At 49.1% G+C, this 27,411-nt stretch overlaps 1 protein-coding gene across 1 annotated transcript in view; it reads right to left on the bottom strand.

Moving 5' to 3' along the window:
• Positions 1-16,622, bottom strand: part of PLPPR3 (phospholipid phosphatase related 3) — a 29,388-nt gene extending 12,766 nt beyond the window's left edge. The window contains exons 1-2 of the mRNA XM_085638023.1: positions 16,136-16,622; positions 2,867-2,989 (exon numbers count right to left, since the gene is read on the bottom strand). Coding sequence (XP_085494149.1) covers positions 2,867-2,947 — 81 coding nt within the window. The 5' untranslated portion in view covers positions 2,948-2,989; positions 16,136-16,622. The remainder of the gene's footprint in view (positions 1-2,866; positions 2,990-16,135) is intronic.
• Between the last annotated feature and the right edge of the window lie 10,789 nt (positions 16,623-27,411).

The following is a 27,411-nucleotide window of genomic DNA, read 5'->3' as shown; positions in this document are numbered from 1 at the left end:
CTTTCAGACTGGGTGCAGACGGGGGCCGCGATGGAAGATGTCGCACCAGCCTGGTGGCAGCGTTCTGCCAAACTTGAAGTCTGGAATAAAGCTCTTCATTCATGGAGGCCAACGGGGCATTTCCGGAGTCGAGACGAATTATGATTAGACCCTGGACAAGCGATTTCCTTGATTCTATTGGAATCCATTGAAAGATCTTACATAAGCTATGCATTAGTCCGTAGCAGGTGCTCTTTATATGGTTAATATGATCTTTCATGGACAGCTGATCATCGATCTTTACTCCAAGGTTCCGCTCCATAGGTTTAGGAGATGGACAGGGGCCAAGACTCTGGGACCACCAGTCATTCGACCACAATTAATGCGCTTTGCCAAAGAGGATGACCTCGGTCTTACTGGCATTAAGTTGGAGATGGTTGGTTTGCATCCAGTTATTAATATGGGTCATGCAATTTTTAAATCTGAGTCTAGTGTCGGTTGGATTGGGACCGAGGGTGATCAGTAGCTGGGTATCGTCAGCGTACGACACCACATCGAGCCCACAGGACCTGATCACTGTGGCCAAGGGTGCCACATACAGATTGAAGAGCATGAGACTTGAAATAGATCCCTGCGCGACTCCCCTGTCTACCAATCGACTGCAGGAGACCCGGGTGCCCAAGTGTACGGTAGAGGTTCGATCTATTAGATAGTTTCTGAGCCGATCTAGGGCTGTTCCCCTGACTCCCTTCTCCCACAGCCGTTGTTCTAAAATACTGTAAGAGATAGTATCGAAGGCAGCTGACAGGTTCAACAGGACAAGCATGGCTGACTACCAGTTGTCCTGGGCAAGTCTTATGTTGTCGACAACCTCCACCAGTGAGGTTTCAGTGCTATGGGCAGCCCTAAACCCAGATTGAGAGGGGTCCAACAATTCATCGTTTTCTAAATTAGTTGTGAGCTGTTCATTAACCAGGGACTCGAGTACCTGTCCAAAAGAGGGAAGAAGAGAAATAGGTCGATAATTACTGGGCTCCTTAGGATCTATAGAAGGGTTTTTCAACATGGGTTTGACCCTGGCTGCTTTCCATTTACTAGGAACTATTGCTTGGGTTAAGGACATGTTAAATAGGTCAGTAAAGTTCTTGAGAAGCACGGGGGCAATGGTAGACAGAATGTGGGGTAAGACCAGGTCGTCTGGAGAACCCGACTTGATCTTAGAAAGGGCAGTTCTGACTTTGTCTTGGGTGATTTTGGTAAACTCTTCTAAAAGAGTAGTAGTAGATTCAGGATTGGTATCAGATTCGCTATAAAAAATAATAATATTATGACGGAGAAAGGTGCTATGGATCGTATCGATCTTTTCCTCGAGGAGAGTGGGCCACGTGCCTACCCATGCTTGTGAAGAAGGGTTACTGGACTGACAGGGAAAGGATAAGTGAATTCCTTTAGTATTTTATAGAGCTCCTTATTAGCGTTAGCAGCTTTGTCATTTCTGTTAAGAAAGTACAATTTTTTTGTCTAACTTAATATTGTGTAAGTAACCTCGTAAGGTACGTTTACACGCTTGTCCATCTTCGATACTTTTGGTTTTCCTCCCTTTGCGTTCGGCTTTCCTTCTGAATAATTTTTCAGGTTTTAGGCTCAGTCTAAGTGAGTCTGGGGCAGAAGAGGGTAGCGGTCGGGGTAGATCCCCCGTTACCACCTACCTTGAAAGGAGGGCCCAAACAAGTATAAAAGCATCAGAACTCTCATACAAAACACATTCCCATCACAACTGTGCCATGGTCAACATCTGCAACCCAAAATTATCTTGTGAAACATCTGGCAGCAGAACTCATTCATATGAAACTTCTGCCCGCTCAAATTCTACCCTCTGAAGCAGCTGACCTGAACTCTTCCATACATCTAAACTCAGAACTGGAAAATAAATCCCCCCGCCCCCAGGCCTCTACCATCTGAAGCAACAGCCCCCCAAAAACTATATTACCTTCAGCTTCTGTCCCCTAGAATCCCATGAACTCCCCCCAAAATACCATCACCTAAGACATCAGCTCCCCAGAATTCTTTAACCTGAGGTTTTATCATCCATAAACCCATGCATCCCCTGCCCCACACGCACTTCTATCTCCCAAGACCTCTACCACAAATACTCCTGCTACATGAGGCTTTTGCCCCAGAGCTCTAACATGTAAGACGTTTGCCCCAGAACGCGAACGCCAAATGCATTTGCCCGGAACCTTGTGACTGAAGATGTCTGCCCTACTGCTCTGTCGTGTAAGCCACCTGCCCCCATCAGATCTCAGTCACCTAAGGTTTTCTCCCCAGAAGACTGTCTTGTAGCCTATTTGCCCCGAGAACGTTAACACGTCAGACATCTGCCCCAACTAATGAATAATGCAAACATCTACCCCGACAACTGAAGCATGCAGACATCTCCCCCAGAACTGTCATACTAAGTTCCTGAACCCCTTAAAAAGCCTACAACATAACATCTGCATTTATCCACCTTCCCTGAATCATAGCGTGCCAAACACGTCACCTTTACAACTCTTTCCTTTAAATCCCAGTCACATTAAATATCCCTTAATCCAGTGCTCTGGGACCCTCCAGAGGCACACACCTGCCCTTCAGGCCTTCCCAGGCAGACGGCCCTCAGCGGAGTTCAGTCACCGGCCCTTTAGCACTTCAGTGGTGCCAACATCTCTTCTTGAAACAGATGTTTACTGGGAGGTGTCCACTAGCTTGCCAAAAGTATCTAGTCAGGGCCCCCCCTGGGCTGCTGTCACCCACAGTCCCTGCCCCGCAGACCCTCCGCTCACCCTTCAAATCTCTGACCCCACTGCCAGGCTCTCGCCTAGCAGATACCCCCAGGAGGGTCTCTTACCTCCACGAAGTAGAAGCAGGGCAGAAGCGTCATGCTGTCCTTCGGCGCGCTCCCCTTGGCCTTCTCCTTGGGTGAGATCATGGCGCCAGAGCCGCGAGAACCGGGGATCACTGCTCACTGAATCTGCGGAAGATATCAACATGGTGCTTGAGTGAATCATCCAGGGTCCATGCGCTACCACATCGAGTCATCACCAGAGCACTGGGGGTCAAAATCAACATAGGGGTCACCACCAGAGAACTCTTGGGGTCAACATCACCATGTGGGTCATTGCAAGAGAACTCTTGGTCAAAATCAACATACGGGTCATTGCTAGAGAACTCTTGGGGTCAAAATCAACATAGGGGTCATCACCAGAGAACTCGTGGGGTCAAAATCAACATATGGGTCATCACCAGAGAACTCTTGGAGTCAAAATCAACATAGAGGTCATTGCAAGAGACCTCTTGTTCAAAATCAACATATGGGTCAACACCAGAGAACTTGTGGGGTCAACATCAACATATGGGTCTTTGCAAGCGAACTCTTCGTCAAAATCAACATAAGGGTCATTGCAAGAGAACTCTGGGGTCAAAATCAACATATGGGTCACTGCAAGAGAATAAATGGGGTAAAAATCAACAAACTGGATCACCCTAGAGAATTCTTGGGGTCAAAATCTACAATTGTGTCACTGCAAGACAACTCTTGGGGTGAAAATCAGCATATTGAGTCATTGCTAGAAAATTAATGGGGTAAAAATCCACACATTGGGCTGCCCTGGAGAGCTCTTGGAGTCAAAATCAACATAATAGGCCATCACTAGAGAATTGATGGGGTAAAAAAACACACACAGTGTCATCGCCAGAAACGTATGGGGTAGAATCCACTTATCAGGTCATCAGACAATGAATTGAGTGGCACTAAATACAGGCCCTGCTTTCTCAGTACAAGCCGCCAAGCTGTGGAACTCACTACCAGCCAGGATTACAAGCACCCAGGAGCATACCCACTACTGAAGACAGCTGAAAACATGGCCATTTCCAATATAACTGCCCCACCCACATTCCGTCATCAGTAGGATACCTAAAGTTATATAAAAAAAAATCTGCACTCTTGTATCTAATATGCATCAAAAAATTACATCTGCATTCAACAGGTTGTTAAAAAACATCAAATATTGGCATCTCCCTACACAGTCCGCTGTGTGTCGACCGCTTGTAACGAGTGCTGTCATTGGATTCGCGATGGCGCTATCAGCGATCGGGAGTTACATGAAGAGACATAATGACTTCAGGTGAATCGCCTATATCTTGCTCGTTTTTGCAGGGGATTCTAGCGGAGGAGCTTACCTGTTTCCTACTTGGCGCCCAACCACTACTCGGCGCACCCGCTTCGCGGGTGCCCCTTCGCCCGTCTCGAGGAGCGGACCATAATCCACGCTTGGGAGGAGTCCGGAGGAGCTAACCGGCATCAGGCGTGTGGCTGCAGCGGGGCTGCGAGCGTGCGGGGACTTCATTTCCCAGAAGTCCCTGCTAGACCGACGACGAGCTTCCGGTCCGCTCTCCCTGCTGCCCCGCCCCCCGCCCTCCTGAGGCTTAAAAACACCTGTTTGCCCTGAAACAAGCGGGACATCTTGCTCGTTTTTGCAGGGGATTCTAGCGGAGGAGCTTACCTGTTTCCTACTTGGCGCCCAACCACTACTCGGCGCACCCGCTTCGCGGGTGCCCCTTTGCCCGTCTCGAGGAGCGGACCATAATCCACGCTTGGGAGGAGTCCGGAGGAGCTAACCGGCATCAGGCGTGTGGCTGCAGCGGGGCTGCGAGCGTGCGGGGACTTCATTTCCCAGAAGTCCCTGCTAGACCGACGACGAGCTTCCGGTCCGCTCTCCCTGCTGCCCCGCCCCCCGCCCTCCTGAGGCTTAAAAACACCTGTTTGCCCTGAAACAAGCGGGACATCTTGCTCGTTTTTGCAGGGGATTCTAGCGGAGGAGCTTACCTGTTTCCTACTTGGCGCCCAACCACTACTCGGCGCACCCGCTTCGCGGGTGCCCCTTCGCCCGTCTCGAGGAGCGGACCATAATCCACGCTTGGGAGGAGTCCGGAGGAGCTAACCGGCATCAGGCGTGTGGCTGCAGCGGGGCTGCGAGCGTGCGGGGACTTCATTTCCCAGAAGTCCCTGCTAGACCGACGACGAGCTTCCGGTCCGCTCTCCCTGCTGCCCCGCCCCCCGCCCTCCTGAGGCTTAAAAACACCTGTTTGCCCTGAAACAAGCGGGACATCTTGCTCGTTTTTGCAGGGGATTCTAGCGGAGGAGCTTACCTGTTTCCTACTTGGCGCCCAACCACTACTCGGCGCACCCGCTTCGCGGGTGCCCCTTCGCCCGTCTCGAGGAGCGGACCATAATCCACGCTTGGGAGGAGTCCGGAGGAGCTAACCGGCATCAGGCGTGTGGCTGCAGCGGGGCTGCGAGCGTGCGGGGACTTCATTTCCCAGAAGTCCCTGCTAGACCGACGACGAGCTTCCGGTCCGCTCTCCCTGCTGCCCCGCCCCCCGCCCTCCTGAGGCTTAAAAACACCTGTTTGCCCTGAAACAAGCGGGACATCTTGCTCGTTTTTGCAGGGGATTCTAGCGGAGGAGCTTACCTGTTTCCTACTTGGCGCCCAACCACTACTCGGCGCACCCGCTTCGCGGGTGCCCCTTCGCCCGTCTCGAGGAGCGGACCATAATCCACGCTTGGGAGGAGTCCGGAGGAGCTAACCGGCATCAGGCGTGTGGCTGCAGCGGGGCTGCGAGCGTGCGGGGACTTCATTTCCCAGAAGTCCCTGCTAGACCGACGACGAGCTTCCGGTCCGCTCTCCCTGCTGCCCCGCCCTCCTGAGGCTTAAAAACACCTGTTTGCCCTGAAACAAGCGGGACATCTTGCTCGTTTTTGCAGGGGATTCTAGCGGAGGAGCTTACCTGTTTCCTACTTGGCGCCCAACCACTACTCGGCGCACCCGCTTCGCGGGTGCCCCTTCGCCCGTCTCGAGGAGCGGACCATAATCCACGCTTGGGAGGAGTCCGGAGGAGCTAACCGGCATCAGGCGTGTGGCTGCAGCGGGGCTGCGAGCGTGCGGGGACTTCATTTCCCAGAAGTCCCTGCTAGACCGACGACGAGCTTCCGGTCCGCTCTCCCTGCTGCCCCGCCCCCCGCCCTCCTGAGGCTTAATAACAACATCCTACTCCCGCAGCGCGGGACGCAGCCCGGGCTAAGACTGGGCAAAGACAGGGCCGTTTGAGGCCGTTCGAGGTCGGTCGTGGTCGGGGCGGGCCACCTCCCTTAAACTAGTCGCCATATATGAACTATATATATTTTGCTGGCGCAGTGAGTATAATCGCATTTGCTGTCTGGTGAACTGTTTTACAGGATTGGTGGCCTATATTTTGCCCTTAACCAATGAAATGAGTTCTGGACATTTCTAGTCATTTTAATTTCCTTGTAACCAGTGGAGGTTTATCCGTTTACATCCTTCTGAGTTTGTTTGTTTGTGTGCTCCTTCCCCAAACCATGACCTCTTTAAGGTCTGGCAGGAAGGTGGCCCGGGGCAGTATAGGGGGTCAAATAACAGGGACTCTAGACCACTTCATTACCAGAGCTGCTCGTGTTCTCGAACACGAGATTATATTAACAGAAAAAAGATTGTCCCTAGAGCTGTCTGCTAAAAGATCATCCCTTGGAAACATCATGACAGCGGTTTCGCCTGACAATAGCCAGCCCCAACCTCCTTCTAATATGTCAGGTAATACCCCAAATGTACCTCCAGTCACTGTTGATTTTTGCCCGCTGGTGGACTTTCAAGAGACAATTAGTACCCCAGTTACTAGCGGCAACCTAACCATCGATGGCACTTGTATCCAACAGTCCACCTTCGACCAGCCATCTACTGGAGCGACGACTCAGGTCCACAAGCCCAGGTACATTTCGAGTAAAAGGAAACGTACGGGAGCCCCTCCCAAGGGGAAACGTGTCAAAACCTCTAAAGTGTCTAACCCTCATAAATCTGTAAATACCAGCGAAGCTCCCAACCCTACCACGTCTGCTAGTTCCCAGTTGGCATTTGATAGCCCTAAGTCCCTGCACCCTCCCTCTGTTCAACCCAATGTAGACTCCTTTACCTCCGACTTTCTCAAGCCTGTAGAGAAGTTATTTAAATCACTACTCCTCCCACTATTAGAGCGAGTCACTCGTCTCGCTACGTCGCTTGGGAAGTTAGAGGGTATGGTATCAGCCAATATGTCCTTACTGGAGAAGATTGCAGTGTCTCCTACTGATCATGTAACCTCTTCTAACTTGGGCATTGCTGACAAATCTAGGCTTGCTTCCACGGCCATTACATCTTTGGATGGAGCTTTACATAACACCCCGGCCCTTAATGTCCAGGTGGTGGACGTTCCTTGTCCCCAGGCCCATATTGAGGTCCCGAGAGAAACAGATCGCCACACCAACACCGTCATCAATTCTAACATTATCTCTACCAGTAAGCCCAACTTAGGGGAAGTTGATTCCCCTCACAATTTTCCATCTATTAATCTTCCACCCGAGTCCCAGCCATACACTGTCATAATGGTGGGTGTTCCTCGGCTCCCTCTGACAAAGTCCGAGTGTCATAGTGAGCTGAAGAACAAAGTCTCACACTGGCTTAATACCAACAGGCCTTTACCAGCTGGTCTAGGGGCCGAAATAATGACTGTTCGTAGGGTATGTTGGTTGGGCAGTAGTGTTAAACAGGTGGAGGGTGATTGTGTGATTATCAACTTCCGTGACCCCAGGGCTGTTAGGCATATTTGTTCCTTTCCCAATATTTTGAGAGGGTCCGGCATATCCACAGTGGACTTGTCATATTTTTATCCCCAAAAACCCTCTGCCAGAATTCGTGACATGTCTTTTGCTTGGGAAAGGGTCAACAGGACTTCCCACCGTCCGATAAGGCCGGATTTTCATCTCCCACTATCAAATTTTTATGCACCCCTGAATTCATTAGATGGGGTTGATTGACAGTTATCTTGCCAGGAAAATTCTAGCACTTCGTGGGAGGGCTGCCTTGGTCCAGTTAACTTAGTGTACAAGGGGAGTGGTGGCTCCCGGGGTGGTCAAGCTGGTTTGGTTACTTTTTTTTCCAGCACCCCGCCTCCTCAACCAATTAGTTTATCTTCCCCTCTCATTGATTCTCGCCTACCCGAAAGTGAGACTAGGGGCCCCATGAATATTGTATCAACCCCAGTCACTAATGGTCCCGTTTCCGCAGCACTTTGTGCCATGCCATCTAGTTCCATGCCTCTGACCCTGGTCTCGTGGAATGTTGCGGGCCTTAGTGGTAGGGTAACTTCTGAAGAATGGGTAGGCTGGGTAAACACCCACGACATCCTGGTTTTCCAAGAAACCTGGGCGGTGGATCCGATCTATCTTTCTGGGTTTGTAAACTTTTTTAAGGGGGCCATTCGTGGCACCAGGGGCCGTCCGTCCGGCGGGCTCTGTATATGGGTTAAGCAATCCCTTGGGTATTCACTCAAGGAATTAGCTATTGACAGCCCCGACATATTAATTATCTCCTTGCAACATAACAACGATCCCGCAGTTTCAATTATAAATGTTTATAACAGAGGCCTCCCTGGTGGACGTGGTACTAACACCTTTTTATTATTAGATGGGTTTCTGGACACCATTAATATTTACACCAATGCCTATATTGTGGGCGATCTAAATTGTTGTTTCGAACCCCTGCTTTCTACTCTTGACCCACTAACTGGGGAAGTGGATGCGATTTTTAATATTCCCCCTCTTGATCTCCCTCCTATCAAGAGGTGGACTGAGTCTGCCACCCAGTGGATGGGATTATGTATGGAGCGTGGATTTAGGGCCGCAAATGGGAGGACCACCTCCGATAAGGGTGGAAAGATGACTTTCTCTGATGGCCGACGCTGTACTAGCAGAATTGATTATGCCCTTGTTAAAATCGAGTTCTGGTCCACACTAAGCGATATGGCGGTATTAGACCGTCCAGAGAGTGACCACAACCCGTTGGTCTTAAGTCTTTTACTTTGCCCAGCACATAGATCCAAACCCACCGAAATAGCGACCGCGGAAGCCGTTTTAACTAATGATCGACGGCGTGTACGCTGGGACCAGGTTGCAATCGATGTCGAATTATTGTCAGTGATTAGCGCCAAGGTATCCGGTGCTCTGGTTGATTTACAGTCTCTCCAGAGTATCGAGGATGTTGTTGGTAAAACCACATGTGTTCATGACCATCTTTTCACTGGCCTCAAATCTCTTTTCTCTAAGCCTTGTAAGGCTAAGAAATCTGCCACTTTAAAGCCATTATCCTGGTATAACAAAGAGTGCCGTGAATCTTTTAGCAATCTAAAATCTGCTATTGCTAACAACGATCCAGTTAATACCAGACTGGCTAGGAAAATCTACAATAAGGCTAAAGCCAAGGCCAAACAAGAGTGGGACAACGACCACTGGAATAATCTTTTGGCTGCCAGCAAGCACCGGAATCTAACCCTCTTCTGGCATATTGTCAAGTGGGGTAACTCCCAGAACAGCCAGGTTCCGACCAATCATGTCCCTCCGGACGCCTGGGTGACTCATTTTGAATCCCAGTTCTCGGTTTCCCCACTGGTTGAGGGTTCTGCTCCAGCCATAATCAGGGATCTTCCCCTCCACTCGACTTTGACTTTTAACAGTGTCGATGTTGAAAAGGCCTTAAGTAAGATTCCAAGCGGTAAGGCGCCTGGTATGGATTGTGTACCCACGGATCTCTTTAAATCTGACCTAGGGAATTGGGTGCCTTATATTGCACACCTTGCTAACGCTGTAGCCAGAGGGGCCGATATTCCTGACTCCTGGGGGGGGGCTGAGATCCTCCCCATCTTTAAAAAAGGTGACCGCTCATGCCCGGGGAACTACCGCCCAATCAGCCTTATTGACTCGGTCCAGAAAATTATCGCTAGAATGATCTTGGCACGAATTCAGGCTTGGATTGAGCAGGAGGATATCATCTCTCCCCTCCAAGCCGGTTTCAGACCGTGTACCAGTACCATCGACCAGGCATTTAAATTCCAACTAATTGTCTGGAAAACGGTCTATCTGTGTGGCGGTACCTTATATGCTGCCTTTGTAGATCTTCGGTCAGCATTTGACCTAGTCAATAGGACGAAACTCTGGAGCGTATTGGCTGAGCTAGGGCTTCCTCCCGATCTCCTGAATATCATCATTAGGCTCCATGACAACAACTTTGCACAAGTTCGCTGGGGGAAACAGGGCCAGGTTACTGACCGGTTCAGGGTTAATCGGGGTGTCAGGCAGGGGTGCGTTCTTGCTCCTACCTTGTTTCTATTGTTTATCAATAGTGTTGTTAAGTATTACTCTAACACATCGACGGACGCCCCAACGTTGGGAGGTACTAAAATACCACTCCTTATGTTTGCCGATGACACCCTTCTTCTCTCCCAGACCCTGTCTGGACTACAGGTGGCACTCAACGTCTTTACGAAATTCTGCTTTGATTTTGATCTGTCTGTCAATGTGTCCAAAACCAAATACATGGTTTTTAATAAAGGGAGAGGTATAAAGGGCCATGTCTGTATGGACAATGCCATGTTGGAACGCACTAATGTTATGACCTATTTAGGGGTAGTTTTTGAAAACAAGTTGGATTGGAGGCCGCAAATTGATGTTTTATCTCTAAAATTTGCTCAGCTTTCTGGTTGCCTAGTTAAAGAACATAAGCAATCCCAGTCGAGAATGATAGGTCCCCCCATTAAAATTTTCAATGTAAGGATTAACTCGGCGATCCTTTACGGCGCTGAACTTTGGGGTTTTGCAGATCTTTCTCTTCTGGTTAAAGCGCAATATAAATTTCTCAGATTGCTCACGGGGCTTCCTTGCTCTACCCCTGTCAAACCCCTCCTGTTGGATCTTGGTTGTCACTCGTTTGAAGATATTGCAAGGTTCAAACCGTTGGCTTTCTGGAGGCGTTTATGGACAGTCCCCGAGTTGGACCTTTATGCTAAGGCCTTTCTCGATGTGCGATCCATCTTGGGGGCGGGCAACATTCCCTGGCTAAAACAGACTAAACAACTCCTGGAATCTATGGGGTTGGGCAACTTATGGTCCGATCCAGCCAATAACCCCTTTCCCTCTAAGAAAGATTTTAAGAGCCTTTATTGGTCAATGGTACAGCAGAAACATTTTAACTCAGCTTCTGCAGAGTCCTTGTCAGGAAGGTTCCTAGCCCAAAAAAGAATCCCACTCCTCGAAGCTTACTGGGACACCATCACCAGACCTTATGACAGGAAACTATACCACCAATTTAGGGTAGGCACACTTCCGACCAACTCTTTCACCAAAAAATGGAAGGGCATGACCAGCGACTCTTGCAAAAGTTGTTTTGATTGTATAGATTCTGTCGGACATATCTTTTTTGTTTGTCCTGCCTACGCTGCACCCCGAGCTAAATGGCTCAAACCATTATGTCAAATTTTGGGCACCAGACGAGGGTCTGAGGCACTTGAAATGCTGAGATTTGAGCCTAGCGAATATGTTGCTATTGCTGTTGCCAAATTCTTGGCTTGGGTTTGGTCTATTAGAACCAAGAGGTATTAGGGTACTGAAATATTTTTATGTATTCTGCTCATGTTTCTCTTTTTAAACTATGTACTTTTAAAACTATGTATTTATTTTTATGTATTGTAATTGTCTTTAATGATGTAATACATCGATAATAAAGACTAATGAAATGGAATCGCCTATAAATATGGTAAGAGCTATAAAATGGACGCTTCCCTTTATCTTCACAGAGACGCCTAGTACGGACCTCCATAAACACGTCCCATTTCTTTTCCCTTGTTTCACTTTTCCTTCCGTAGCTGCGAGGAATGTCAAGATGCGTCAATGAGACATTACTTTGATGAAGAGAGACCAGTTGTTGTCAGGTGCCCTTAAATAACTAATAACCGAGGAGCTTTCAACGTGACTGACGGGTAAGGTGTCGATGTAGAAATCCCAAAGATGTGAGAGTATGCTTTTAATACTGGTACTGCGCCTTTTCATGGTCTGGCTCAACAGTGCAGCTGTCGCCATTCAATTATGTGAGCATCACTAGAGAGGGGCTTTGGCTCCACCCACATTTTGGGAGCCAGGAGTACATGTTTTGATTGGACAGAAGTTGTGTGCTTCCACTAAAAAGTGTTTGCCCTCCACACAGCTGTGATAAGGTTGTTTATTTATCCAGCTGGCTGAGCTTGAACTTTCAGGGGTACACACATGACACTGCAATGCCATTAAACCTACATGGATTTTTAGATCTGGCTTGACAATACAACTGTCACCTGACCTTTTAACCTACACCAATGTTATTCTACAGTTCGTTGTGTCTACACAAATAGATATTATTAATCATACTGCAGCCCTGAAGAAGCAGGGTCACCCGTGAAACGTGTTGGCTGCTACCTTTGACAGCGACTGCTTCAGTGTCTCTTCTCCCGGATCCAATCAACCAAGTCATGGTATTGATTTTCTTTGTATGTATTCGTACTCTCCAAGCGATATACATTGCTAGATTTGAATATGTCAAATTGTAATGTTTAAAGAGAAGGGCTGTACACTACTTTTTATGACCTATTGCATCTCTGGAATGCTTTGCCGCTGACATTGTTGGAGTTACAATAGATTCCTCCCGGAGACCTTTGCAGTTTATCCTTTAAACTGTGGCCAGTGGGATTGTCCAGTCTTTCTCTGGTAGAGGATTGCAGGGCCGCTTCAACTGACTCAGAATCCCATCTCTGCAGTGCATCCAGCCATCAACATCCCTCGGCCACAATACTGTGTCCAGAATATAGAAACTAAGGGCCTCATTTATGAAAAGTGACGCATCACTGCGTGAAAACAGTGATGCGTCACTTTTCACTGCGCCCTCCCTGCGACTCCAGTGATGCGTCATATTTACAGTATGACGCATCATGTCGCAAGGAGTCACAGATACGTCAGTATTTCTGACGTATCTGTAGGTGCAAAAGTGACGCATTGCTGGAGTGTGTCACAAAAGTGACGCAACTCCAGCAATGTGTCCTTTCACATGGGGCAAGCCCCATGTGAAAGGGCCTGCGTCAGTCTTACGCCTGCTGTGAGGCAGGCGCAAGATATTGACGCATTTTCACCCTAGAAGTGGCGCAGTGAAATCTCGTAGATTTGACTGCGTCACTTCTACGATGCTTACTTACGTGGGAACGCCCACCCTGCATACATTATACCTGACGCAGGTATAATGTAGCGCAGAGGTTTACAAACTGACGCATCTAGGTAGATGCGTCACTTTGTAAATATGGCGCATCATGGCGCATGTTTTACGCCACTGGTGCGTCACAAAAATTGACGCACCGGTGGCGCAAAGTGACGCACGGGCTCATAAATGAGCCCCTAAGTCTCAAAGGCCTTCCAGCCACAGCCCTGTGTCCAGATTATCGACTTCCAGTGTATGGTATATGTATGCAAGTATAGATTTACTATCCAAACTCCACGTTCCCGGGGTCTCAGTGCTCAGTCTGAGCGGTGGTTACAGGTGGGGCCCACTCATACTCAGTTATGGCCCACTGACACTCATTTTTGGCCCACTGACACTCAGTTTTTGCCCCTTCTCACTCATTTTTGGGAGCCAGCACTTATTCCTCGTCTTCAAACTTTGATGCAGAGCAAGAGAGTGGAAAACACGCAGGGGAAAGAAAGAGGAAGAGAAGGTGGATGAAAGAGTACAGGGGGGTGAAAAAGAACCTGCAGGGGGCGATGAGGGGCGGCGGGGTCTGGTGGGGGACGAGAGAGGGCTGGGGTGGAGTTCCGTTCAGCCGTGCTGGTGTTCGGCACGTCGACCATTGAGAGCGCCGGCCGCAGAACTTCTGAGTGGAACTGTGGGGCCCGGCACTTATCCTCCTAAGCACTTCTGTACGGTGAAGGTGTCTGTATGCCTTCAAGGTGCACAGGCGAGGAGTTAGGTATGTTACATCTATACGCGCATGCCCGTGCGTGCGTGTGTGTGTGTGTGTGTGTATTACCATCACGATGTTTTCCAATCCAGACTTATATAAACAAACCTTCACAATACTGTAGTCTCCGATATTCCAGATACGATATTGTCATCGTACAACATTCAGCCATTTTATAATGAGACACATTCCCCTTCCCTGGCACCCCTGACCCTCACCCATGTTTGCGATCGCCACACTGACCCCACACCCCCAAAAAAATCTTCCCCATCCCTCATAGCTCTCCCATTCCGACAGAGGTCCAACAATCCTCGTGCCCCCCACCCTCCCTCACAAGGAGGGCATGGTAAGTCCAGGAACGACCCGTATGTTGCACTCTGACCCCTCCATTACTACCATTGTGGATGCCAGGATGCAGACCCCCCTCCCTCCCCCCTCGAGGAACCACCAACTCTGTCTCGTAGGGCGGGGTCAGAATAACCCCAGGAACCTCGTGACGGACACAGCGTATTAGCCAAAAACCGGTCCCAGGAAGCTTGTTTCCGGTCCAGGGAAGGCATGGCTTGGCAGTTCGGGCTGGACTGTTCCCATGAGGCACAGGATCAGACTGATTTGCATATGGCCATGTCTGAACTGGGGTGACGGAGTGGGCTAAAGAACGGTGATGGATTAAACCCAGATCAGTTGACTGGGAGGTGAGTGCTTGCAATGTTCAACACTCTGTCCATCATCCCCTTTGGTTTTGGTTTTGCTTTTAGTGTGTCAATGCACCTGCTACAGCGGTCTCTCAGAGGTGTGAGTTATGGCTGGGCCAATTCTGCTACTTATCCTTACGACGTCGATAAAATAGGGACATGTCCGACAATAAGATGTGTTGATGATTTCATTAAATGCTCGACACCTCATGTCTAAGGCTGGTAACCAGGTATGTTTTAAGGGCAAGCGTGGAAATGCAATTCCAGTGACAGGAGGTTGGGGGCGTCCATCCAGCCATTTTGGGGCGTTATATAGAGTGTTTTACGTTGTATTGTCGTGTTGGGGGTCCTTCACTCGAAAGGAGGACCCTCGGTACCCTGAGTGTGCCTCAGTGGGGGGGGGGGGGGGGGACAGTTCCCATCACGTTGGTTCGTTGGAACCTTACATTCCATTAGGCATGCAGGGGTGCCACCCTGTTACTGGGTGGGGGGGGGGGGGTCACGGTGTGAGTGAAGTAGGAGGCGGGAGGGGGGTGGTCACGCACAGGCTTCTGGTGTTAGAACCAACAAGGCACCCTGGACTTTAACACCGCCTCGCTCTGTGCCACATCCTCACCTTTTTGAGGGGGGGGGGGGGGGAGGGGGGGTCGGGGTTAGAATCCACAAGCAGGCTCTCTCAATGCGCCAATTCTTTCAGGGTGGCCGTTGCCGGCAGCGCAAGCAAACTTGATCTCACGCTGCGGAAACCCTCAGAAGACAAACACCCCCCCCCCCCCCCCCCTTCCCAACATCATCTTCGTGAGAGGCAGCCCGAGAAAAGACTAAGACACCCCTCAGAAGAGGCTGTCCAGTGACACCCCATACCTACCCGAGAGAGGTACCCCGAGAAGAAACTGAGGCACACCTCAGAAGAGGCTGTCTAGCCACACCCCCATACCTTCCGAGAGAGGTACCCGAGAACACACTGAGACACCCCTCAGAAGATGCTGTCCAGCGACACCCCCATACGTACCCGAGAGGTACCCCGAGAAGAGACTGAGACACCCCTCAGAAGAGGAGGTCCATCGACACCTCTACCCTATCGAAGAGAGGTACCCCTAGAAAAGACTGCGACACCCCTCAAGAGAGGCTGTGTAGCGACACCCCTATACCATCCGAGAGAGGTACCCCGAGAAGAGAGTAGGACACCCCTCAGGAGAGCCCCCCTACCCCATCGCACAGCTCCGTGACCCTCCTACACTCAGTAAAATGATGGGGTCCTTACAGAGAGTGAAGAGGGCCCCTGTGTCTCCATATCTCCCAGACATCCGTTGGTCTTCAGCTTAATAGGCCCCCTGGAGAGTTGGGGGTTGAGTCCTGAAAGGTTCTGTGTTATACCCCTGCGCACCCTGAACCCTGATAAAACCACCACACTGCTACCACACAGCGACACCTCAAATCTGCGCCCCTACACGGAACCAGAGTCCAGAGCGCATAGAAGACCCCGTCTCATCATGCCCCACACTCGCTCCCTGTTGTACAAGGAGCCCCCCTAAACCTCCACCCCCAGAATCCCAGAAGAAGACACTCACCTCCAGCACCACGGATGCGGACGCAGCATCAGCACCACGCAAGGATGCCCATGTCACACCTCCGCGCGCCAGCATCCCTACTTCTGCGGCGCCGGTCTCCGGGCGTCCCTGGCTCAGGAATCCCCGGTCTCTGGGTGTCCCTGTCCCCGGATTCTCCTGTCTCCAGATGTCCCTGTCTCCAGACGCCCCTGTCCCCGGATGCCCCTGTCTGCGGACGACCCGGTCCCGTCCGCTCGCTGCCTGGTCTGTGCAGGTGCAGGGTTGCACCGCCGCAGTCCTGCACAAAGCAGCGCCGAGGGGCTGTGCGGCTTGGGGGAGGGGGTGCGGCGCACTGTACACACTGACGCCCCTGCCTGTGTGCGCCCGCCTGTGTGCGGCTGCCTGTGTGCGCGTCGGTGTGCGCCTGTTTCCATAGAGAAATCCCAGGGCAGGCAAACACCAGACAAAGGATGTGCGGGAGGGGGGAGTGCAGGAGCGGGGGTGAGGGTGGGTGAGGAGGGGGTGTACGGTGTGGAAGGGGTGGGCGCAATGCGCTGGAGCGAGCCCCCCTATTGTTCTCTTTTTCCTGCGGTCCCGTCGCCCCTCCCGACGCAACGCAACAGCCGGTGCCAATATGCACAGGAGTGAGGGAGGGGCGGAAGCCCCCCCCCCCCCCCCGCCTCCACGGAACACGGGGCCCCCACGGTAAACATTGATTGAAGACTGATTATTGGAATATAATGTCATGCAAACATACAGACCTGGGTATGTACATGCGATGTCATACAGACCTGCCGAGCTGGGTGTATGCATGCAGTGTCATCCACACATGCAGCCATAGCTTCTGCATGCATTACCTGCATAGCTACAGACTGTAGCGCCTGCACGTGTTACTGCATAAAACAGACTCACTAGCGCCTGCACGCAATATTGCAAAACTACAGACTATAGCGCCTGCATGCGTTACTGCATAAAACAGACTCACTAGCGCCTGCACGCAATATTGCAAAACTACAGACTGTAGCGCCTGCATGCGTTACTGCATACAACAGACTCACTAGCGCCTGCACGCAATATTGCAAAACTACAGACTGTAGTGCCTGCACGCAATATTGCAAAACTACAGACTGTAGCGCCTGCACGCATTATTGCAAAACTACATACTGTAGCGCCTGCATGCGTTACTGCATAAAACAGACTCACTAGCGCCTGCACGCAATATTGCAAAACTACAGACTGTAGCGCCTGCATGCGTTACTGCATAAAACAGACTCACTAGCACCTGCACGCAATATTGCAAAACTACAGACTGTAGCGCCTGCATGTAATATTGCAAAACTACAGACTGTAGCGCCTGCATGCGTTACTGCATAAAACAGACTCACTAGCGCCTGCACGCAATATTGCAAAACTACAGACTGTAGCGCCTGCATGCGTTACTGCATAAAACAGACTCACTAGCACCTGCACGCAATATTGCAAAACTACAGACTGTAGCGCCTGCATGTAATATTGCAAAACTACAGACTGTAGCGCCTGCATGCGTTACTGCATAAAACAGACTCACTAGCGCCTGCACGCAATATTGCAAAACTACAGACTGTAGCGCCTGCATGCGTTACTGCATAAAACAGACTCACTAGCGCCTGCACGCAATATTGCAAAACTACAGACTGTAGCGCCTGCATGCGTTACTGCATAAAACAGACTCACTAGCGCCTGCACGCAATATTGCAAAACTACAGACTGTAGCGCCTGCATGCGTTACTGCATAAAACAGACTCACTAGCACCTGCACGCAATATTGCAAAACTACAGACTGTAGCGCCTGCACGCAATATTGCAAAACTACAGACTGTAGCGCCTTCACGCAATATTGCAAAACTACAGACTGTAGCGCCTGCACGCAATATTGCAAAACTACAGACTGTAGCGCCTGCATGCGTTACTGTATAAAACAGACTCACTAGCACCTGCAAGCATTATTGCAAAACTACAGACTGTAGCGCCTGCACGCAATATTGCAAAACTACAGACTGTAGTGCCTGCACGCAATATTGCAAAACTACAGACTGTAGCGCCTGCATGCGTTACTGTATAAAACAGGCTCACTAGCACCTGCAAGCGTTACTGCTTAAATACTGAAGTCCTTGTTCGAACTGATCACAAGAGCATGAAAGGCGAAAATTCTAAACTGTTGGGGTGGTCCATCTCTCTACAGGGAATGGACTTTGAGGTGGAACACAGACCAGGGACTGCCCATGCCAATGCAGAGGGGCTTTCCAAGTTCTTCCACTTAGACAATGAAGACTCTCTAGGGAAAGGTAAGTCTCATCCTCTTTCGTTTGGGGGGGGGGGGGGTTGTGTAGGAAAGGGCCCCTTTTGGCATGGTTACCCCCCACTTTTTTGCCTCACTCTGAATGTGCCCTGGGTCCCTGCCAATCAGGTTCTCAGGGCCCGTGTTCTTTCCCAAAACTGTATCTTTGATTCCACAATTGGCACGCCTCTGGCCCACCTAGAAGTCCATTATAAAAGGTACCCGTGGTGCCAAGGGCATTGTGACCAGATAGGGTCTCTAAGGACTGCAGCATGTATTATGCCACCTTAAGAGACCCCTCACTAAACATATGCACAATGCCTCTGCAGCTTGCGTGTTTTGATGCAATTAAAAGTGAAGTCTCGACCTGGCACACCTCCCTGTGTGCCAGGCCTGCCAGCACTGCAAGAGGCATAGGGAAGTCACCCCTACAGCAGGCATTACAGCCCTGAGACAGGGTGCTCTATACCTCTGCTGAGGGCACAACTGCATGAGCAGATAAGACCCTATTGTGTCTAAGTCCATTCTTAGGCATTATAAGTGCACAGTGAAGCCATACTGAGTCCGTGGGCTGGGAGCTTATTTGAGTTCCACAGCTCCATGATGGCTTCTCTTAATCCCAAAATGTTTGGTACCAAACATCTCAGATTAATGAGCCCACACGGATGCCAGTGTTGGAGTCATTAATAAATGCACTCAGAAGGCGACTCAGAGGTGCCCCCTGAAAACCTACTCAACCACTAGTGTGTAGCTGACTGGTCAGCACCAGCCTGCCGCTTCCAGACATGTTTCTGGACCCTTGAGGTGCGAGCCTTGTGCTCTCGTGGGTCAGAAAAAAGCCTGGTCTAGGTAGAGGTGCTTCACACCCACTCCTAAGCAGGAACAGCATTGAAGGGCAGCTAGCCTCAAAGGCTTCCTGCTCTCTGTCATGCTAGCCAGGGCCTCTCCAGCTAGTGGACATGCCCGCCCCTCCTGACCAAGCCCCACTTTTGGCGGCAAGGTCAGCGGGAAAATTAGTAGTCAGAGAGGTGCATCCCCTCTCAGCCAGGACCACCCCTAAGCTGTCCGAGCTGAAGTGACCCCCTACTTTGAGAATCCTCCATTCTGGTTGTGAGGATTTTAGCCGAAAGGATTATGGGTATGCCACCTCCCCAAAGGGAGGGGATATAAAAAGGGTATAGTCACCGTAAAGGTAAGTAGCCCATTGGCTACTTCCTGCCAGAACTCTTAACACCCCCAAATTGAGTATTTAGAGGCACCCCTGAACCTTGACCCTTAAATTCCTGGTGATCTAAAGAAGAAGAGGGACCGAAAAGCCATACCAGCAGTGAAGACTCCAGACGAGAATTGACTTGCCCCTGCCCTACCGGCCTGTCTGCAGCCCTAGAAGAAACCTGCACCAAAAGGAACTCATCCTGCAGGCCCAGCGACCTCCACATCCCTGGCAGGACTGCCTGCCTTCCTCAAAGACAAAGAACTCTCGAGGACAGCGGCCGTGTCCACAAAGAAACCCTAAAGAAGAATTGTAGTTCCCTGCTGAACCACAGAACAAGACCTCCTGCCCCACCACTGCACCCGAGGCCTCAGGTCCGAGTCAAACTGGCCCACCAGTCCTAAGAAGGTTCCCCAGTGGTCCTGAGCTTGAGTCCACCCCAGGGTGACCTCTCCTGGACTCCACGACGGCCCCTGTAGCCTCAACACGAAGGACCCTCTAACAGCGACTGGCTCCGGTAAGAATCTTTCAACATCAAAGGACACCCCTGCCCCCGCAGAGCCCAGGCCTTGGGGAGCTTGACCGACGGTGCCCAGGTGCCCTTCAACATCCCAACTTACCTCCAGAGCCGCCGGTTCCCTTCGTCCAGCCTCCTGGTCTGAGCCTGCAGCCATTGTTTGAAACCTTGTCTCCGTTGCTTTGCATCGGACGCCCGAAGCTGTGTTGGTACTCTGCACCTGGCCGCCTTTGTGCCGCTGTGGGGGTGTGTTTGGTGAGGCTTCATGTCCCCCCCCCCAGTGCTGGTCTGAACCCCCAGAGATTGACCCCCAACTCTGATTTTACTTACCTGCAACCGGCGCCTCTTTGAGGGCCCCCAGTCTCCATTGACTAACGGTGAGCGCCAGTGACCAAACTTGACCTCTGCACCCGGCCGCCCCAGCGCCACTGGCGGTGAAGTCTCTACACTTACCTGTCACTTGCCCAGTGTTGGTCCTAAAACCCCAAGACTGGAATTGTAAGTCGTTTACTTACCTGTGAAATTACAACATTGTTTTCTCTCCATAGGTTAACTTTGAACTGTTTGAGAAAAGCACTGTGATTTTACAAAACAAATTTTACTGCAACAAAGTATCTTTGGTTCTAAGTAATAAACATACTAAAAGTAATATTTTTACAAACAATTCGTCTGAAGTTCGGTCTTTGAGTGTGTGACATCATTTGCTGATTGAGTGTGTACAACAAATGCTTAACACTATCCTCTGATACTGCCTTACAGCTCGACCACACTACCACAAAAAGAGAGTGAGGTGCTATCTACTTTAGCCTCTGTGTATCCACTGGACTCCTTGCACACTATACCTTACTGTGGTGTAATATATACAAAGCCAATGTACTACAAATACTGACTCTGGCGTCTGCACACTATACCTGCATAATACAGACTATAGCGCCTGCACCATTGCTGGAATTGGAAAACAATTACTCCGGGAAGCCGTAAATTGGGGGTCAAGGTGTGGCAGGGGAAAGGGTGTGGCGCTACGAGGGACGGAGTTCGAAAAGCAGAGTCGTTCAGTCAACTTATACTGTTATTTTAAAAAGCTGCTGTAAAGAAATTGGCAGCAAGGACATATGTGACGGGAAATCTATTCTAGAATACCTAATTAGTCGCAAAGAGGCTGCATTTTAACATATCTTTCAGGTTTCAGACACCAGCAGCAGGGATCCTTGTGTGCCCACCACTTGTTATGTTATGCTAAGATAACTCTAGGGGTTTACACAGCTGTGTGTTTTGTCCGGTCACAGTTTTGACTCATAAACTAGCATAGAGGGTTAATGTGCCTGATGCAAAGGGCATTGTGTAACATGCAGATCACAGATTTGTTTTTATTTGAATATGCAACTAGGGTCTTGTGTTTGACACTGAGATCATTTTACTTCCAGGTCGTAAGTTAGAATCCTTCTTACATAGCACCGTGATCTAATTACCGGCATCAAGGAGCTGTAGGAAAACTATAAGTCATTGGTTTAGGTGGTTATTGCTTTTTTTTCTCAAGCTGTTCTGATTTTAAGATTGCAAAGATGGGTTCCTCTGGGAAGTAATAAAGTCTTGTTAGTACAGACAACCACAATCGCTGCATTTCATTTCATATACTGATTTTGTGTTTCTCCGGACCATTCACTCTTAACATATAATGTCTACAAGCACGGACGATGTGTGACTCCTGCCCCTTATAGCCCTCACTGTCTTATGTAACATTTCCTGTACACTGATTTACACACTTGTGTGATTCATTGTGCCTCTTTGTGTGATTTAAAGCCCTTGGACACCCTACACTGGGATAAGTAGTGCTGTTAAAGAATTAGATAAACAAAAGTGTGTACCAGTCACATCAATATTTGAGTCATTACACAGACAGAGCCACCTTGCATTGCATAGAGACCTGGGGTCAGAGTGTGGACTCATAAATGGGTCCCAATCACATTACTATTCTGGGGGATTTTAATTCCCATCTTAATGACTCTTTCGGTAAGGATACAGCTTCACTCCTTCAACTTATGTCTAATATGGGCCTTTCCCGGTGGGTCTGCGACCCTACTCATATCTCGGGTCTCACTCTTGATGGCATCTTCTCTCATTTTGAGGATCTGACTGTCGATTGGGTTTACCACCTTCGTTGGACAGGTCATCGGGAGCTTGTATTTAGCGTTCCTCTTCCTCAGTCTTTGTCTCGGGCACGCCTGGTCTTTTCCAAGTCTGTCATCCGTCGAAAGGTGAGCAAAGTTACCCCTGCTATGCTGGAACAGGCTCTCAAGTGCTCCAGAGCCAGTCATGTTGGCACTCTGGGGGATACCGCAGAAGGTTTCCAAGCTTGGGTCACTTCCGCCTTGGACAGCATAGCCCCAAGTAAGGTTAAATTGGCCGCCAGAAGTAAACCGTCTGTGCCTTGGTTCTTTGCGGAACTAATGGGTCTTCACCAGGAGTAGATGGAGGTCACTGAACTCACCAAGGCTGCTTTCTTTACGGAAAAAATTAAGCTGCCAGCAACTCTGCTAAGACAATTTTTAAAATAGTTGAAGTCCTGTCTATCCCCTGTCGCAGGGCGTGGTGAATTCTTCGCAAGACTTCTGTAACAGAATGGCGTCTTATTTTCAGGACACAATCCTGAGGGGCTTATTTACAAGCCCCTTCCTGCACAACAACAATCTCCCCAAGACGCAGGCATCCTTGCACTGTGGTGCAAGGGTGCCTGTCCCGGCGCATGGCAGTAGTTTGTGTTGCATCCCTGTGCTTCAAAACTAACACAGCGCGGCCCCGCAAAATGACTTGCGGCGCCGCGCTGCATTCATTTCTCGTAAATAGGGCCCTGAATATTGATCCATATTTTGGGCAACCCGTGGATAATGTAACTTTGCCCGAAATCGCCATGCCATGCACTCAGCTCAAGCAGCTTACTGTTATTCCCTCCAATTTCCTTACATCAAACAAAGTAATTGCTGCTGAATTTTAAATCGGAATCTCCTTCCGATCCCTGCTCTCCTAAAATTCTTCAACTTGCTCCGGAACCCATTGCCGACTTCCTGTGGAACATGTTCGCCTTCATTCTGCAGTCAGGTGTCCTTCCCTCTTCCTGCAAGGAAGCGATTGTTCCTCCGCTACTCAAAAAAACAAATGCGGAACCAGAGGATCTTGAAATCTCCCATCCTATTCCCTTGCTTCCAGCGCCGGCCAAGATTCTTGAAAAGTTTGTTAGGCAGGAACTTGTCAAATTTATTGAGGCTCGCGACATACTCGATCCCTCGCAGAATGGCTTCAGGAGCGGCTACAGCACAGAATCTGATCTTATTGCGGCTGCTGACAGCATTCGCCGCCAGGTTGATCGGGTTGGGGGGCTTATCCTTGTGATGCTTGATCTATCAGCTGAATTCAATAAGGTTTCTCCGGTATGGATGTTTGAACGGCTACATCAAATCGGCGTACAAGGGTCTGCTCTTAAACCCCTCCACTCTTTTCCCACCAACAGAGTTTAACTGGTCAGCTGTGGAGGCTTCAAGACTGGAGCCTTCAGTTTCCCTTGTGGAGTCCCTCAGGGTTCATCCCGGAGTCTGACTCTTTTCAATATTAATTTTGCTCCTAGGGCTGAATTTGTGCGCCCCTAAGGGTTCCAAATACTGTAGTACGCAGATGACACCCAGATCACTGTGTCTATTTCCATCGACCTGACTTCTGTAGCCAAGAACTTCAATCACTGCTTATTTGGCATTCATAGGTGGACGCAAGACCTCGCCCTTGAACTTAATGTTGACAAGACATAGGTCGTTGTCTTTGGCACTCAGGAGTCTGTTTGGTCTAACATCTGGTGGCTGGAGGGTCGTGGACCGCTTCACACCCAGGTCAGATCAGCCAAAAGCTTTGGTGATCTATTTGACAATACCTTGAGCTTTGAGTCTCAGGTCAGCCATATTAACAGCACAAGCTGTTAGATTAGTGTGGTGGCCCAATAATATAATTTCCAATTTGGGAGGTCCAACCCCACCCCCGTCCCTCGGTAAGGTGAAAAACCGAAGGGGCATATCAACAAGCCGGCGCAAAAAAATTATAGCCGCTTTTGCGTCCGTTTTTGGACAAAAAGCGGCGATAATTTTATCGCCCGATTAGCATGGACACACTAATTCCATGATTCCGCGCCCATTTCCTTATCACCTGCCTCGCATCGCTAATGAGATGCGAGGTAGGCGTTCCCATGAGAAATACAGCGTAAATATTCGCTAATGAAGGAACTCCCTATTAACAAGGGAAACGCTAACCTGCCTAGCGACATTAAAAGTAGCGCTAACCGGCTTTATCACCGGTTCCTTACGCCTCCTAAATCTGTTAGTTAGCTATGTTTAACATGGGAGGTGGATCTTCATGCTGAGTCCACATCTCCCTATCGCCATTTTTTTGATTATCACTGCTTTTGTATCGCAGGTTATCCTGCGTTATTGCTCCTTATCGCCGCTATTGCCGTGAATTCTATCGCCTCAGCGATGCGCCTTGCTGATAGTGCGCTCACCGGGCGATAGAATCCGGCGATAGGCGGCGTTAATTTTGTGCACGCTAAACACGGCCAGCGATAATTATCGCTGGCCGTTGATGATATGCCCCCAAGTGCTCTACGAGGTCGTATATAAGCCCATATAAACTTGGAAAACATATTATTTATTGCTTTAAACCACTGTTGGGTACATTCCAAACATATTGCCCTAAAAAAAATATAAACATTTCGGGTGGAACAGCATTTTAATTACATTACATCTACCCCAATGGATAAATGTAAATTGTTCAACTTTGCAAGATCCGTTTTTCGGATGTTCCATTAAGGGTTCCATGTTGTTCCTAACCAAATTATCCAGCTTAGAGGTTATTCTAACACGCGGATACGTGGCTCTTTCAACTACCCGGTTATCTGCCATCGTGATTTTTTATTTGAGCGCAATCTGTGTCTTGTCCTGATTCAGAGCATAACTGGATATCTGCCCAAAACGTCCAGCCTCATCCTCGATTATCTTTATGGCAGTATTTGGATCAGATGTAACCAATGCAATATCATCGGCATAGGCCAGGGTCTTCGTCGGACAATTCTGCTATCAGATTGCTGGTAGTAGTGTATTATTCTCTAACCTGCAGATAAAGGGGTCAATAAACACCACAAATAAGAAAGGGGAACACGGGCACCCCTGTCAAGTCCCTCTGGAGATTAATTTATTTTTCGAGGGTGCACCGTTGACCATAACTACCGCTGATGGTTTGTTATATAATATTTGCACTGCCTTGATAAAGCCATCCCTGGTGCCATTTCTAGACATAGCTGTCCACAGATATTGCCAGGAGACCATATCGAAGGCTTTCTCAGCATCCTACAAGATGCGTGCCATAGGGTCTCCTGCAGCATTAGTGATGTCATATAGTGTAATCACTCTTTGTATATTATCAATAGTAGATCTGCCAGGGATAAACCCATGTTGGCGATCCGATGTGACTTTGTGAAGTACTGGGTCAAGTCGGCTGGCCAGTAGCTTTGAATACATTTTAGAATCACCATTAATCAGGGAAATAGGGAGGTATGACCCCAATTGTAGGAGCCGTTTATTTCCTTTAAGATAACCACAATCTTTGCCAGATTCCTCACGACCAGATGGGGAGGACGATCCATGTCAGTGGCTGCTGCCAGACAGTGGATACCCTGCCTACCAACACCGTAGAAGCAAATTCCTATGGCACATTTAAACAAGCATTTGCAATACAATAGGTCCGGCATTTATGCTAGTTTAAGCTATTGGCATTGGTACTGACAGTGCCTTTTATTTACGTTTTAAAAAACAAAACATAAAATAAAAGGCAATGCCATTTACAATGCCAATAGATCAAATCGTGTAAATGCGAGACATACTGCATTGCAAATGCTTGGTATAAATGTCACTCTTCTGGCCAAATACAATTCTTCCTTATATGACACAGCTATACCTTATTTCAAAATGTGCAACGGCCTTCAAGGGCAGTGTTGCAATCATGTTATCATGAAGAGTAATCAGGCATGAGACCTGAGAATACTAACACGCTAAATGACAGTTCAATGACACAGGAATGAATAGTATTTGTTCAATATTTTAGAAGCAGTCGCCTTTGAATGTGGGTAATTCACCTTTACCTGATTGTTGTGTTATACAGTTGTGCATTTTGAACGTTGATAAACACGTAAACAATGTGTCTTTCCTTTAGTCATACGGCAATTAACCAGATGGAAGCATATGTGTGGTCTTTCTCAACATTTCTGTAGGAAGCTGCAGGCCGGTATTTCATTTTCACTAATCTCTCTCGCCCCAGAAGGAACACGTTCAGAGCAACTAATCTCACCATTTAGACGCTCACCTGACACATCAGTTTTCTTTCTCGTTGCTCTCTGCAAAACTTAATCAATATCTTGAGTGGCGTTCTCGTGTCGAGGACACATTAAAGGCGCATGCTATTAATAGGCAGAGCTGGTCACAGCCCCATTCACAACAGGAAAATGGCCGCACTATGGACAACTGAGAGTTTCAAAATGGCGTCACCTTGCTTGACGGGGCCTACCTATTTAATACGGTACTGAGATGGCTGAAAGTAAACAACAACCAGTACACAAAGTCTACTCGTAATAACAGAACGGGTCGAAGCTGGATACGCACTCTTCTAAGAGGAGTTCCTGGAAAATAACCAAAATGGATAGACAGACATGCTTACGGTTTGTACATTAGCTACAAAACACAGATCACGTGATGAAATTATTGTCTCACTAACAAAAACGTTAATTGAAAACAAATGCAGGAACTTAGCATAGATGGTATGTGCCCTATGCAAGGAAGAGAAATGAGTCATATATCCTGATTGGGAAATAAAAGGCATCCACCTCTTGGGTGGGATGCAGTGGACTGGTGCAACTGCGCTTGTTGCATTAATAACTGCAGCGTCTCTGACCATGAGCATAAAATAAAACTAAATCAAGATGCTTTCTACAATTCAAACCAGGTTTACAATCACTAGGTGCAACAAGCGGCAGGGAAAGCGTTTGCTTTCCCTTCGCGTTCGCATTCCCTTCCGTTTGAAAAAAACACAAAGAAGCCCGTGACTGGTGCACGCTCGCGCGCCACTGCGAGCCATGGCCTATTGGTGTCTATTACGCGCACCAAGCGGGTAATAGACACCAATAGGCCCTGGGTGAAGCAATGCGCCCGCCTTTGGCCAATTGC

The sequence above is a fragment of the Triturus cristatus genome, chromosome 12, assembly GCF_964204655.1.
Source record: "Triturus cristatus chromosome 12, aTriCri1.1, whole genome shotgun sequence".
Lineage (NCBI taxonomy): Eukaryota > Metazoa > Chordata > Amphibia > Caudata > Salamandridae > Triturus > Triturus cristatus.
This window is presented reverse-complemented; position numbering and strand designations above follow the sequence as displayed.